The sequence below is a fragment of the Oncorhynchus mykiss genome, chromosome 29, assembly GCF_057628025.1.
Source record: "Oncorhynchus mykiss isolate SJ-2025 chromosome 29, ASM5762802v1, whole genome shotgun sequence".
Lineage (NCBI taxonomy): Eukaryota > Metazoa > Chordata > Actinopteri > Salmoniformes > Salmonidae > Oncorhynchus > Oncorhynchus mykiss.
This window is the reverse complement of record NC_143050.1, coordinates 6,396,741-6,411,853: the sequence shown is the minus strand read 5'-3', so window position 1 is coordinate 6,411,853 and position 15,113 is coordinate 6,396,741. Positions and strand designations below refer to the sequence as shown.

Below are 15,113 nucleotides of genomic sequence, written 5' to 3'. Positions count from 1 at the left end.
CCTCGCTCTATTCAACCTCTCTCTCTATCCATCATATCCCTCTCCCTCGCTCTATTCAACCTCTCTCTCTATCCATCATATCCCTCTCCCTCGCTCTATTCAACCTCTCTCTCTATCCATCATATCCCTTCTCCCTCACTCTATTCAACCTCTCTCTCTATCCATCATATCCCTCTCCCTCGCTCTATTCAACCTCTCTCTCTATCCATCATATCCCTCTCCCTCGCTCTATTCAACCTTTCTCTCTATCCATCACATCCCTCTCCCTCGCTCTATTCAACCTCTCTCTCTATCCATCATATCCCTCTCCCTCGCTCTATTCAACCTCTCTCTCTATCCATCATATCCCTCTCCCTCGCTCTATTCAACCTCTCTCTCTATCCATCATATCCCTCTCCCTCACTCTATTCAACCTCTCTCTCTATCCATCATATCCCTCTCCCTCGCTCTATTCAACCTCTCTCTATCCATCATATCCCTCTCCCTTTCTCTATTCAACCTCTCTCTCTATCCATCACATCCCTCTCCCTCGCTCTATTCAACCTCTCTCTTTATCCTCCATCCTCTCCCTTTCTCTATTCAACCTCTCTCTCTACCCTCCTCCTTCCCCTCACTCTATTCAACCTCTCTCTCTAATTCAATTCAAGGGCTTGGGAAACATGTGTTAACATTGCCAAAGCAAGTGAGGTAGATAATATATAAAGTGAATATATAAATTGAAATAAACAATAAAAATTAACAGTAAACATTACACATACAGAAGTTTCAAAACAATAAAGACATTACAAATGTCATATTATATATATATACAGTGTTTTAACAATGTACAAATGGTAAAGGACACAATCTAAAAATAAATAAGCATAAATATGGGTTGTATTTACAATGGTGTGTGTTCTTCACTGGTTGCCCTTTTCTCGTGGCAACAGGTCACAAATCTTGCTGCTGTGATGGCACTCTATCCTCCGCCCTAACCTCTCTCGCTATCCTCCGCCCTATCCCTCTCTCTAGCCAACCTCTCTCTCTACCCTCATCCTTCCCCCTCACTCTATTCAACCTCTCTCTCTACCCTCACCCTTCTCCCTCTCTCTAGCCAACCTCTCTCTCTATCCTCCTCCTTCTCCCTCTCTCTATTCAACCTCTCTCTCTATCCTCCTCCCTATCCCTCTCTAGCCAACCTCTCTCTCTACCCTCCTCCTTCTCCCTCTCTCTAGCCAACCTCTCTCTCTATCCTCCTTCTTCTCCCTCTCTCTAGCCAACCTCTCTCTCTATCCTCCTCCTTCTCCCTCTCTCTAGCCAACCTCTCTCTCTATCCTCTTCCTTCTCCCTCTCTCTATTCAACCTCTCTTTCTATCCTCCTCCCTATCCCTCTCTCTAGCCAACCTCTCTCTCTATCCTCCTCCTTCTCCCTCTCTCTATTCAACCTCTCTCTCTATCCTCCTCCCTATCCCTCTCTCTAGCCAACCTCTTTCTCTACCCTCCTCCTTCTCCCTCTCTCTAGCCAACCTCTCTCTCTATCCTCCTCCTTCTCCCTCTCTCTAGCCAACCTCTCTCTCTATCCTCCTCCTTCTCCCTCTCTCTAGCCAACCTCTTTCTCTACCTTCCTCCTTCTCCCTCTCTCTAGCCAACCTCTTTCTCTACCCTCCTCCTTCTCCCTCTCTCTAGCCAACCTCTCTCTCTATCCTCCTCCTTCTCCCTCTCTCTAGCCAACCTCTCTCTCTATCCTCCTCCTTCTCCCTCTATCAAACCTCTGTCTCTTTTCTTCCCATTCTCTCTTTAATTATCTCACGTTCTCTCTCTGTCTCTCTCTCTGTCTCTCTCTCTCTCTCTCTGTCTCTCTCTCTCTCTCCCTGTCTCTCTGTCTCTCTCTCTGTCTCTCTCTCTCTCTCTCTCTCTCTCCTCTCTCTCTCTCTCTCTCTCTCTCTCTCCTCTCTCCTCCTTTCTCTCTTTCTTCTCTTCCCCTGTGGGTTAATTATGGTTATATGGAGGGAAGGGCTTGGTTTGTTGTAATATGACAGAGAGAGAGAGAGCGGGGAGAGAGACAGAGAGAGAGAGAGATCGATGGAGAGAAAGAGCAAGAGAGAAGGAGAGAGAGAAAGGGAAAGAGGGGAACGAGAGAGACAGAAAAAGTTTGACAGAGAGAGAAAAGAGAGAGCGAAAAGAGAGGGGAGAGAAAGAGAGGGAGGGAAAGAGAAGGAGATTTGCTGCTGTTTCTTCTTAAACTAATGGCCCGGAGAACCCCTGGCTGTGACTGTTGTTAGCCCTGCACTAGCTTCTCTAATGATGACTACACCCTCTCTGTTGTTTGGGTCTCCGCCTGTTAGCCTGTAGCTATTCTCTCTGGAGGCTAGGTTGATATAGTGATGTTTTCCTGATTTCCCCCCGTAATTGCGAGGACACTTAACAGGTTAGCTTGTCTCTCTAGTCTGTCTAAACCTCAGGGCATACTATACTAACCTAGCAGTACTCTAAAGATGACGGTTGTCTCTATGTTTTTTGTGTGCTAGCTACCCTCTCTGAGGGTTTCTCTAATTGTGAGGGGTCTTTGTGTATTGCCTTGCTCCCTCTAAAGTTGAGAAAACACGTCTATAAGCCTAGGATAACTTTCACTAATGATGAGGACTGCCTCTATCTTGCTGTTGGTTGGCTTTTAGCCACATCCCTTCAGAGGGTAAGGATGCTTCCCTTATTTCCAAGGATGCTCTCTTAGAACACTAGACAGCGGAATGCCTAATCCTTCTAAAGTGTACGGCATGTGGATTGACCTTGCATAACTTAGGCTAACGACTGTACACAATTCCGTGATCGGTAGAGTGGTGTTGGGGAGAGGGCATTTGTGGCAGGTGTGCCCTCTACCCAACTCTATGGTCACGTGAAGACGGAGGGCACTCATGGAAGTTGCACCCTCGATATAACTCTATGGCCAGGTATTTATACGGGCAGCCATTGAGGGTGCCTCCTTTCAAACCCGGGTCCTTCACTCAGACAGAGTTGATGAATTGAGCACGCCAACAACAACTCTCACAACAGCAAACACCAGTATGCGTCATTGATTACAAACCAAACGTACCTGTCATCTATCGTACATAAATAACCAGCTGGTTACTGAGTCAAGTCCCTGTTCAAGACATCAAGACTCTTCAAGATCGACAACACAATCCTTCTGAATGACATGGCCTGTATACCTTCCCTAGAGGTCAGATCAGGCTAGTTTGTGTGTTAGCCCTGCTACCTTCCCTAGAGGTCAGGTCAGGCTAGTTTGTGTGTTAGTCCAGCTACCTTCCCTAGAGGTCAGGTCAGGCTAGTTTGTGTGTTAGCCCTGCTACCTTCCCTAGAGGTTAGGTCAGGCTAGTTTGTGTGTTAGCCCTGCTACCTTCCCTAGAGGTCAGGTCAGGCTAGTTTGTGTATTAGCCCTGCTACCTTCCCTAGAGGTCAGGTCAGGCTAGTTTGTGTGTTAGCCCTGCTACCTTCCCTAGATGTTAGATCAGGCTAGTTTGTCTTATTTTTCCTAAACGTGACCGAAGACGCTATAGTCATTTTATCAGAATCCGCCTTTCATTCAGAATCCATATAGACTATAAATACCAGAAAACAGAACTAGTTTCTATAACCATGAGAGCTGCATGAGGATGTCTGTGGGTTAGCCTTCAGATGCTCTCTCCAGAGGCTAGTCACTGTCTGGCTAGTGATGTTTCTCTTCATTGCGAGGCTTCACACACACACACACACACACACACAAACACACACTCGCAAACAACACAGACACACACACACACAGAGAGAGAGAGAGAGAGAGAGAGAGAGAGAGAGAGAGAGAGAGAGAGAGAGAGAGAGCGAGCAAGAGAGAGAGAGAGAGAGAGAGAGAGAGAGAGAGAGAGAGAGAGAGCAAGAGAGAGAGACAGAGAGAGAGAGAGAGAGAGAGAGAGAGAGAGAGCGAGCAAGAGAGAGAGAGAGAGAGAGAGAGAGAGAGAGAGAGAGAGAGAGAGAGAGACAGAGACAGAGAGAGGAGAGAGAGAGAGAGAGAGAGAGAGAGAGAGAGAGAGAGAGACAGAGAGAGGAGAGAGAGAGAGAGAGAGAGAGAGAGAGAGAGAGAGACAGAGAGAGAGAGAGAGAGAGAGAGAGAGACAGAGAGAGGAGAGAGAGAGAGAGAGAGAGAGAGAGAGAGAGACATAGAGAGGAGAGAGAGAGAGAGAGAGAGAGAGAGAGAGAGAGACAGAGAGAGACAGAGAGAGACAGAGAGAGGAGAGAGAGAGAGAGAGAGAGAGAGAGAGAGAGAGAGAGAGAGAGAGAGAGACACACACACTCTTTGTGTTATAACTTTGTTTTCAAGCACAGCCTTTAGTTCTAACGTTGAGGACATCAGTTGAGCTTCTTTTGCTAATGACATGAACAACCCCTGTTATCAGGGTATAAGGCAGTAGCTAGTCTCTCTCTGTGTTATCAGTGTATAAGACAGTAGCTAGTTTCTCTCTGTGTTATCAGGGTATAAGACAGTAGCTAGACTCTCTCTGTGTTATCAGGGTATAAGACAGTAGCTAGTTTCTCTCTGTGTTATCAGGGTATAAGACAGTAGCTAGTCTCTCTCTGTGTTATCAGGGTATAAGACAGTAGCTAGTCTCTCTCTATGTTATCAGTGTATTAGACAGTAGCTAGTCTCTCTCTGTGTTATCAGGGTATAAGACAGTAGCTAGTCTCTCTCTGTGTTATCAGTGTATAAGACTCAGATAATTCTAGTTTCTTCTAAAGTCAACCCTATGTCAGATCCTAAAGTCAACCCTACGTCAGACCCTAAAGTCAACCCTATGTCAGATCAGTCTAGTTAGTTCAACACTGCTCCTTATAATGTTGAGAATACTTTTCAACGCACCACTAATATTGAGGATGGTCTCTTATCTGTTCTGCGCTACTTTCTTTACAGTGTGTGTGAGGACGTACACATCGCCCACACACGTTATGCTTGTGCTGGGTCACGGCCACAAATGTGGTTTGGGTCTTGATACATGTTTTGCTCTAAGTGTGTAATGCAAACACTCAGAAGGCTTCAGTTGGGCCACAGCCCCAAAACCCCCAAAAATGTCTAGATGACTCACTGAACGAACCCAGTTAGTGGTTTAATACGTGTGAAGTTTAATCTGTGTGAAGTCTCCTGCCCTAAAGCTCTGAGTCACACACACACACACACACAGACACACGCACACACACGCACGCACACACACACACACACACACGCACGCACGCACACACACACACACACACACGCACGCACGCACGCACGCACGCACGCACGCACGCACGCACGCACGCACACACACACACACACACACACACACATTAATAATTAAAGGGACGATGAGAGGTTGTTTTTCTAATGCAGCCGTTGGAAGATAACCCTGGTGTGTTTAGGAGTAGGGTTTAGGTTGCTGTTTCTTCTATGACTGGAGAGACTGAAATACAGAGAGAAAAAGTAGGGAAAACAGACAAACGGGAGATATTCAGGAGAGAGAGAGAGAACGAGAGAGACAGAGAGAGAGAGACAGAGAAAGAGAGGAGAAACAGGATGGAGAGAGAGAGAGAGAGAAAGAGAGGAGAAACAGGATGGAGTGAGAGAGAGAGTGAGAGAGAGAGAGAGAGAGAGAGAGAGAGAGAGAGAGAGAGAGAGAGAGAGAGACGGGCAGATATGGATGGAGAGAGGAGAAACAGGATGGAGAGAGAGAGAGAGAGAAAAAAAAGGGGGGGGGTGCGGATTGAGGGAGACGGAGAGAGAGAGACAAAAACACAGAGAGGGATGAACCAGGAGAAGAATCCCCTAAGCAAGAGGGTCCTGGGCTCTGTTTACAAACACAAACAGACCCCACAGAGCCCGAGGACAGCAACACAATTAGTTGCCCTAACCAGAGAGTACAACGTGGCAGAATACCTGACCTCTGTGACTGATCCAAAATTAAAGAAAGCTGTACAGACTCAGTGAGCATAGCCTTGCTATTGAGAAATGCCGCCTAGACAGACCTGGCTCTCAAGAGAAGACATGATATGTGCACACTGCTCACAAAATGAGGTGGAAACTGAGTTGCACTTCCTAACCTCCTGCCAAATGTATGACCATATTATAGACACATATTTCCCTCAGATTACACAGATCCACAAAGATTTTTGAACAAATCCAATGTTGATAAACTTCCCATATCTACTGGGTGAAATTCCACAGTGTGCCATCACAGCAGCAAGATTTGTGACCTGTTGCCACGAGAAAAGGGCAACCAGTGAAGAACAAACACCATTGTAAATACAACCCATATTTATGTTGATTTTTTGTAAATATATCTGTACCTTAACTATTTGCACATCGCTATAACATAGACATAATGTGACATTTTAAATTTCTTTTTAATTTTTTTCGGTACTTTTGTGAGTGTTCATTTTTTTATTGTTTATTTTACTTTTGTTTATTATCTATTTTTATTTATTTATTATTTAACCTTTATTTCACTTGCATTGGCATTGTAAACATATGTTTCGCCATGTCGATAAAGCCCCTCAAATTGAAATGTAATTGAGTAAGCGAGAGAGGAGAGAAATATGGAAAGAGACACTCTGACGACCCCTGCTGTGTGGCCCAGGAGAACCGTGGGTTTTAACAGATTGATTTACAGCGATGACATCATCAAGATGCATTAGGTGTCTCTCTGTCTCAGGTTGAAAGAATTGATTTTTTTGTCAAATTAATGGACTTTTTTTCCCACTGTCTATCTCCAGTCTTACTTTCACTCATTCTCCCTCCCTCTCTTTCTCTTTCTCTCTCTCTCTTTCTCTCTCTCTTTCTCTCTCTCTTTCTTTCTCTCTCTTTCTCTCTCCCTCTTTCTCTCTCCCTCTTTCTCTCTCTCTTTCTCTCTCTTTCTCTCTCTCTTTCTCTCTCCCTCTTTCTCTCTCCCTCTTTCTCTCTCTCTCTTTCTCTCTCCCTCTTTCTTTCTCTCTCTCTTTCTCTCTCTCTCGCTCTCTCTCTCTCTCTCTATCTCTCTCTATCTCTCTCTCTCTTTCTCTCTCCCTCTTTCTCTCACTCTCTTACTGTACTCTAAATCATCTACTGCATCTTTATGTAATACATGTATCACTAGCCACTTTAACTATGCCACTTTGTTTACATACTCATCTCATATGTATATACTGCACTCAATACCATCTACTGTATCTTGCCTATGCCGCTCTGTACCATCACTCATCCATATATCTTTATGTACATATTCTTTATCCCCTTACACTGTGTACAAGACAGTAGTTTTGGAATTGTTAGCTAGATTACTTGTTGGTTATTACTGCATTGTCGGAACTAGAAGCACAAGCATTTCGCTACACTCGCATTAACATCTGCTCTACCATGTGTATGTGACAAATACAATTTGATTTGATTTGATTTGTTTGTCTGACTGCCAGATGGTGAAGCGTGATTCATCACTCCAGAGAATGCATTTCCACTGCTCCTCTGTTCATTAGCGGCGAACTTTACACCACTCTAGCTGACGCTTGGCATTGCGCATGGTGATCTTAGGCTTGTGTGCTGCTACTCGGCCATGGAAACCCATTTCACGAAGCTCCCGACGAACAGTTTTTGAGCTGATGTTGCTTCCAGAGGCAGCTTGGAACTCATCATCTTCATCACTGTATCTTCATGATCTCTATCACTGTATCTTCATTATCTCTATCACTGTAACTTCATTATCTCTATCACTGTATCATCATTATCTCTATCACTGTATCTTCATTATCTCTATCACTGTAACTTCATTATCTATATCACGGTAACTTCATTATCTATATCACTGTATCTTCATTATCTATATCACTGTAACTTCATTATCTATATCACTGTATCTTCATTACCTATATCACTGTATCTTCATTATCTATATCACTGTAACTTCATGATCTCTATCACTGTATCTTCATTATCTCTATCACTGTAGCTTCATTATCTCTATAACTGTATCTTCATTACCTATATCACTGTACCTTCATGATCTCTATCACTGTAGCTTCATTATCTCTATCACTGTATCTTCATTATCTCTATCACTGTATCTTCATTATCTCTATCACTGTAGCTTCATTATCTCTATCACTGTAACTTCATTATCTCTTTCACTGTAGCTTCATTACCTATATCACTGTATCTTCATGATCTCTATCACTGTATCTTCATGATCTCTATCACTGTATCTTCTTTATCTCTATCACTGTATCTTCATTATCTCTATCACTGTAGCTTCATTACCTATATCACTGTACCTTCATTATCTCTATCACTGTTGCTTCATTACTGTTACTTCACTATCTATATCACTGTATCTTAATTATCTATATCACTGTATCTTCATTATCTCTATCACTGTAGCTTCATTATCTCTATCACTGTATCTTAATTATCTCTATCACTGTATCTTCATTATCTATATCACTGTAACTTCATTATCTCTATCTTCGTTACTGGTTCTGTCTTTCTCTCTCTTTCTATCTTTCTCTCTCCATCGATCGTCTCTGTCTGTCTGTCTGTCTGTCTGTCTGTCTGTCTGTCTGTCTGTCTGTCTGTCTGTCTGTCTGTCTGTCTGTCTGTCTGTCTGTCTGTCTGTCTGTCATCTTTGGCCTAGCAAACACACACTCACACTGCGGTATCAGGGATGTAGAGAAGGTCCAGTCCGGTATGTTCATGTCTTATTATTAGTCCCTAAGCGTCTAGAGGGAAAAATAACTGTCACTTCACAGACACCAGCAACTTCTCTCTTCGCTGAGTTCTAGCGTTTGATAGATGGCACTTCCACTGGCTCTAACTCTCTTTCTTAATCACTTACTCTTCTCTGACTGAGAGAGACAGAGAGAGAGCAGGATACAGACAGAGTGAGAGAGACAGAGAGAAAGAGACAGATAGAGAGAGAGAGAGAGAGAGACTGTGAGGTTACTGTGACTTCCCAGTATGTAGAAATGGATGTCAAACTGACTTGTTCTTCAGTGTAGGTAAGAAAAGGGAAGGTGCATTTCATATGCAGACAAGTTATTGTGACATGCTTCAGTTTGATCTGACATGTGATTAACACTCTCCCATCCCCCTCCCGTCCTCCCTCCCTCTCCTTATCCTCTTCCTCTCCTCTTCTCATCTCCTCCTCTCCTCTCCTCTCCTCCCCTCCTCCCACTACTCCACTTCCCCTCCTATCCTCCCCTTTCCTCCTCTCCTCGCTCCCTCTCCTCTCCTCTGCTCCCCTCCTCCCTCACCTCCACTCCCCCTCCTATCCTCCCCTTTCCTCCCCTCCTCCCTTCCCCTCTTCTTCTCATCCCCTCCTCTCCTCTGCTCCCCTCCTCTCTATCCTCCACTCCCCCTCCTATCCTCCCCGATCCTCCTCTCCTCCCTCCCTCTCCTCATTCTCTCCTTATCAACCCCTCTCCTCTGCTCCCCTTCCACCCATCCTCCCCTTTCCCCTCTCCTCTCCTCTCCTCTCCTCTCCTCTCCTCTCCTCTCCTCTCCTCTCCTCTCCTCTCCTCTCCTCTCCTCTCCTCTCCTCCTATCCTCCCCTTTCCTCCTCCCCCCCCTCTCCTCTCCTCTGCTCCCCTCCTCCCTCTCCTCCACTCAAACCACCTATCCTCCCCTTTCCTCCCCTCCTCCCTCCCTCTCCTCTTCTCATCCCCTCCTCTCCTGTGCTCCCCTCCTCTCTATCCTCCACTCCCCCTCCTATCCTCCCCAAACCTCCTCTCCTCCCTCCCTCTCCTCATTCTCTCCTTATCCCCTCCTCTCCTCTGCTCCCCTTCCTCCCATTCTCCCTGATCCTCCTCTCCTCTACTCCTTCTCTCCTCTCCTACAGAGTCCACAGTGTTCATCCCTCAGGCCAGTTACTGGGTAAAGGAGGATGTTGGAGAGATGCTGGTACCTGTCCACAGGAGTGGAGACATCAGCCAGGAACTCATGGTGATCTGCTATACTCAGCAGGGTACAGTACTTCTCCCTCGATCTCTCTCTCTCGCCTCTCCTTCTCTCATGCCTCTCTCCTCTCCTTCCCTCATTTGTCTCTTCTCAGCAGGGTACAGTACCTCTCCCTCGATCTCTCTCTCTCCTCTACTTCTCTCATCCCTCTTTCCTCTCCTTCTCAATCATTTCTCATCTCCTTCTCTCATCCCTTTCTCTTCTCCTTCTCTCATGCCTCTCTCCTCTCCTTCCCTCATCTGTCTCTTCTCAGTAGGGTACAGTACCTCTCCTTCTCTCACCCCTCTCTCCTCTCCTTCTCCCTCAGGTTCAGCCACTGGCACCGTCCCCTCTACAGTCCTGTCCTACTCCGACTATATTTCCAGGCCAGAGGAGCACGCCAGCATCCTGCGCTTCGACAAGGGAGAGACGGAGAAACAGTGTGGCGTGGTCGTCATTGACGACTCCCTGTACGAGGTGGAGGAGAGCTTCAACGTAACGCTGTCCCTGCCCATCGGAGGGTGCCTCGGTGCACACTACGCCACCACTAAAGTCAACATATATCCAGACCAAGATGATGGTAAGATAGAGGGAGTGAGTGAGGGAGTGAGTGAGAGATGAGTGAGGGAGAGAGGGAGGGAGGGAGGGAGGGAGGGAGGGAGGGAGGGAGGGAGGGAGGGAGGGAGGGAGGGAGGGAGGGAGGGAGGGAGGGCACTACAGACAAAGTCATTGGTTGTTTCTCAATCTGCATATTACTGTGCTCCACACTCTCATGGGTTTGTTTTCGAAAGGACGTTCTCTTGAGTACATTTTGTGAGGACAGCAGTGTGGAGAACTCATAAAATGCAACATTTGAGAAGCACTCACACTACTACGCTACCTTTGACCAATACAGACGAAACAAGACGGCTACACGAATCAAACGCCAACGTTTCACAGATATTTGTGAATTGTATTTAGCTAGCCAGCTAGTTTTATATGTTAAAAAATAAAATACCTACAACTAGTGTTGCTATGCAAAGTACAGGTAACTGTCAAAATAAAGGAAACACTTCTAGTAAATGAGGGATACAAAGTATATTGAAAGCAGATGCTTCACACAAAGGTGTGGTTCCTGAGTTAAATATGACTTTAACATCCTATCATGATTAGGGTCATGTAAAAAAAGAATTGCTGGGCAGGCCATTATTTTGGCCATTAATTTAGCTAACATGGCTATGCCCCCATGGGATGACAATGCTCCCATCCACAGTGCGCGATGTAAACGATGTAAACCATATGCCCTGGCCGTCTCCGTCACCAGATCTCAACCCAATTCAACACTTACGGTAGTTTCTGGAGTGGCGCCTGAGACAGTGTTTTCCACCACCATCCACAAAACACCAAATGTTGGAATTTCCCGTGGAAGAATGGTGTCACATCCCTCCAATAGAGTTCCAGACTCTGGTAGAATCGGTGCCAAGACACATTGAAGCTGTTATATCTCGTGGTGGCCCCACACCCTATTAAGACTCTTTATGTTGGTGTTTCCTTTATTTTGGCAGTTACATGCACTCTGTGTTTTAGGAAATTCCGAGTAGTCCTCCGTTTCTGCACATCAACTATGGATGCATCTCAAATGGCACCCTATTCCCTATATAGTGCACCCTATTCCCTATATAGTGCACCCTATTCCCTATATAGTGCACTACCCAGGGTCCATAGGAGTCTGGTAGAAAGTAGTGCCCCATATAAAGAGAATAGAGTATGTGGTCATACTGTACCATAGTAGTGGACATAAAAGCACTTCTCAACAACAACAACAAACTAAAACGTGCACCACATCCTATTAAGACTCTTTATGTTGGTGTTTCCTTCATTTAGGCAGTTACCTGTAATTAGCCAAGGTCAACTACATAGGTTTTGTAGCTAGCTAGCTACCAATTCTTTGTCAGTTAGCTTGCGATCCACACACACTACAGAGGATATTGTTGGCAGGTAAAAATGCCAAAATTAACACATTATGTATTGATTAACGTGTCAAGATAAAAAATTGTAGTCAGGCAACAGATGAGATGTGAGTGGGCAACTTTTTATAGTTTCTCTCTCTTCAGCTCAAAACCAGCCACCATTGTTTTCAAGAAATATTGCTTTTTTTTTAACATGGTTGCGTCATATCACGTCGACGATCCTGGGAACATTTCAGTTGAAGCTTGCATCGATGCATGCTTTGAAATGTGTAAAACAGAGTACGCATCTGAGAACTGCCTTGAGAACTGCCCTGAGAACTGCCCTGACAACTGCCCTGACAACTGCCCTGAGAACTGCCCTGAGAACTGCCCTGACAACTGCCCTGACAACTGCCCTGACAACTGCCCTGAGAACTGCCCTGAGAACTGCCCTGACAACTGCCCTGAGAACTGCTGGCTTGGGTGGTACAGATGTTCATACCTTCATACCGTCCTCGTGCCATCCCATGCTATACGGTATTACCAGCACTGAACACAAGTTTTCAAAACCCCACTAAGCATCATTGAACCGAAGGTTAGCAATACTAACAAGTACATGTTGTTGAGGAAAACTCGATACAAGGATCAGGCAGAGCCTCATTATCCAGTTAATAAGAGTTTAATCAAGCACGTGATTACACTCAAGATGAATTTGAGAGCAAACTCAAAGTTACAGAATCACACAGTCATGTGATATAGTCAGTGATATACTTATTCTACACAAAGAACTGCTTGACCCTCCTAGGGGGAGGCAAGGCCTTCGACACAAAGAACTGCTTGTCCCTCCTAGGAGGAGGCAAGGCCTTCGACACAAAGAACTGCTTGTCCCTCCTAGGAGGAGGCAAGGCCTTCGACACAAAGAACTGCTTGTCCCTCCTAGGGGGAGGCAAGGCCTTCGACACAAAGAACTGCTTGACCCTCCTAGGGGGAGGCCAGGTCTTCTACACAAAGAACTGCTTGTTCCTCCTAGGGGGAGGCAATGTCTTCTACACAAATAACTGCTTGACCCTCCTAGGGGGAGGCAAGGCATTCTACACAAAGAACTGCTTGTCCCTCCTAGGGGGAGGCAAGGCCTTCTACACAAATAACTGCTTGTCCCTACTAGGGGGAGGCAAGGTCTTCTACACAAAGAACTGCTTGTCCCTACTAGGGGGAGGCAAGGCCTTCTACACAAATAACTGCTTGTCCCTCCTAGGAGGAGGCAAGGCATTCTACACAAAGAACTGCTTGTCCCTCCTAGGGTGAGGCAAGGCCTTCTACACAAATAACTGCTTGTCCCTCCTAGGAGGAGGCAAGGCATTCTACACAAAGAACTGCTTGTCCTTCCTAGGGGGAGGCAAGGTCTTCTACACAAAGAACTGCTTGTCCCTCCTAGGGGGAGGCAAGGCATTCTACACAAAGAACTGCTTGTCCCTCCTTGTGGGAGGCAAGGTCTTCGACACAAAGAACTGCTTGTCCCTCCTAGGGGGAGGCAAGGTCTTCGACACAAAGAACTGCTTGTCCTTCCTAGGGGGAGGCAATGTCTTCTACACAAAGAACTGCTTGTCCCTACTAGGGGGAGGCAAGGCCTTCTACACAAAGAACTGCTTGTCCCTCCTAGGAGGCCAGGTCTTCTACACAAAAAACTGCTTGACCCTCCTAGGAGGAGGCAAGGTTACACGAGAGATGGCGGGACTTGGCTCCACTTCTTTAAAGCATTGTACAAACAATAACAGATTCTAGTCAGTTCTCACAGCCTACGTAACTTATGTAAACAACAGTGTTTATCCACTCAATAACATACAGTACATTTAATACTTTTCAACTCAATCATTTACATAGCATTAGACTGTAACAGAACCGTTTCGCCCCAACAATGTCAAATTCAATACTGGATGCTAGCTAAATGCTAACGAGCGCCTGCTACATTTTATACCGCCTCCTCTGCCATAAAATGCTTGCAGGAAAGACCTCGTAGCTCGTGAAGTTGTGCAAGTAACTTCAACATGCTACTCATGGTTGAGCAAAGCAAATGCTAAACTGCGGATTATTTAGCTAATTTTGGACAGTTAACTTAATAGTTATGATATATACTTTGTTTGTCAGCTAGATAGTTTACTAGATCATCTGGAGCTAAACACTTTTAAGTCATTTAGTAATTTTAGTAACGGTCAAAGAAACACCCAGTGTAGTAAACATATTGAGAAACACCCAGTGTAAACATATTGAGAAACACCCAGTGTAGTAAACATATTGAGAAACACCCAGTGCAAACATATTGAGAAACACCCACTGTAGTAAACATATTGAGAAACACCCAGTGTAGTAAACCTATTGAGAAACACCCAGTGCAAACATATTGAGAAACACCCAGTGCAAACATATTGAGAAACACCCACTTTAAACATATTGAGAAACACCCACTTTAAACATATTGAGAAACACCCAATGCAAACATATTGAGAAACACCCAGTGTAAACATATTGAGAGACACCCAGTGTAAACATATTGAGAAACACCCAGTGTAGTAAACATATTGAGAAACACCCAGTGTAAACATATTGAGAAACACCCAGTGTAATCATATTGAGAAACACCCAGTGTAATCATATTGAGAGACACCCAGTGTAATAAGCATATTGAGAAACACCCAGTGTGGTAAACATATTGAGAAACACCCAGTGTAATAAGCATATTGAGAAACACCCACTGTAGTAAACATATTGAGAAACACCCACTGTGTAACAATTTGCATATTGAGAAACACCCACTGTAGTAAACATATTGAGAAACACCCACTATGTAACAATTTGCATATTGAGAAACACCCACTGTAGTATCATATTGAGAAACACCCAGTGTAATAAGCATATTGAGACACACCCAGTGTAGTAAGCATATTGAGAAACAGTTAGTGTAGTAAGCATATTGAGAAACACCCAGTGTAGTAAGCATATAAGCATATTGAGAAACAGCCACTGTAGCAAACATATTGAGAAACACCCAGTGTAAACATATTGACAGACACCCAGTGTAAACATATTGAGAGTCACCCAGTGTAATAAGCATATTGAGAAACAACCCGTGTAATAAGCATATTGAGAAACACCCAGTGTAGTAAACATATTGAGAAACACCCACTGTAGTAAACATATTGAGAAACACCCAGTGTAAACATATTGAGAAACACCCAGTGTAAACATAT

The 15,113-nt window shown here is 44.9% G+C and overlaps 1 protein-coding gene across 1 annotated transcript in view; it reads left to right on the top strand.

The window, feature by feature from the left end:
• LOC149970326 (FRAS1-related extracellular matrix protein 2-like) overlaps positions 1–15,113 on the top strand; it is a 126,353-nt gene that overhangs the window by 95,446 nt on the left and 15,794 nt on the right. The window contains exons 5-9 of the mRNA XM_090226230.1: positions 9,843–9,968; positions 10,269–10,520; positions 12,168–12,362; positions 12,674–13,129; positions 13,214–13,581. Coding sequence (XP_090082356.1) covers positions 9,843–9,968; positions 10,269–10,520; positions 12,168–12,362; positions 12,674–13,129; positions 13,214–13,581 — 1,397 coding nt within the window. The remainder of the gene's footprint in view (positions 1–9,842; positions 9,969–10,268; positions 10,521–12,167; positions 12,363–12,673; positions 13,130–13,213; positions 13,582–15,113) is intronic.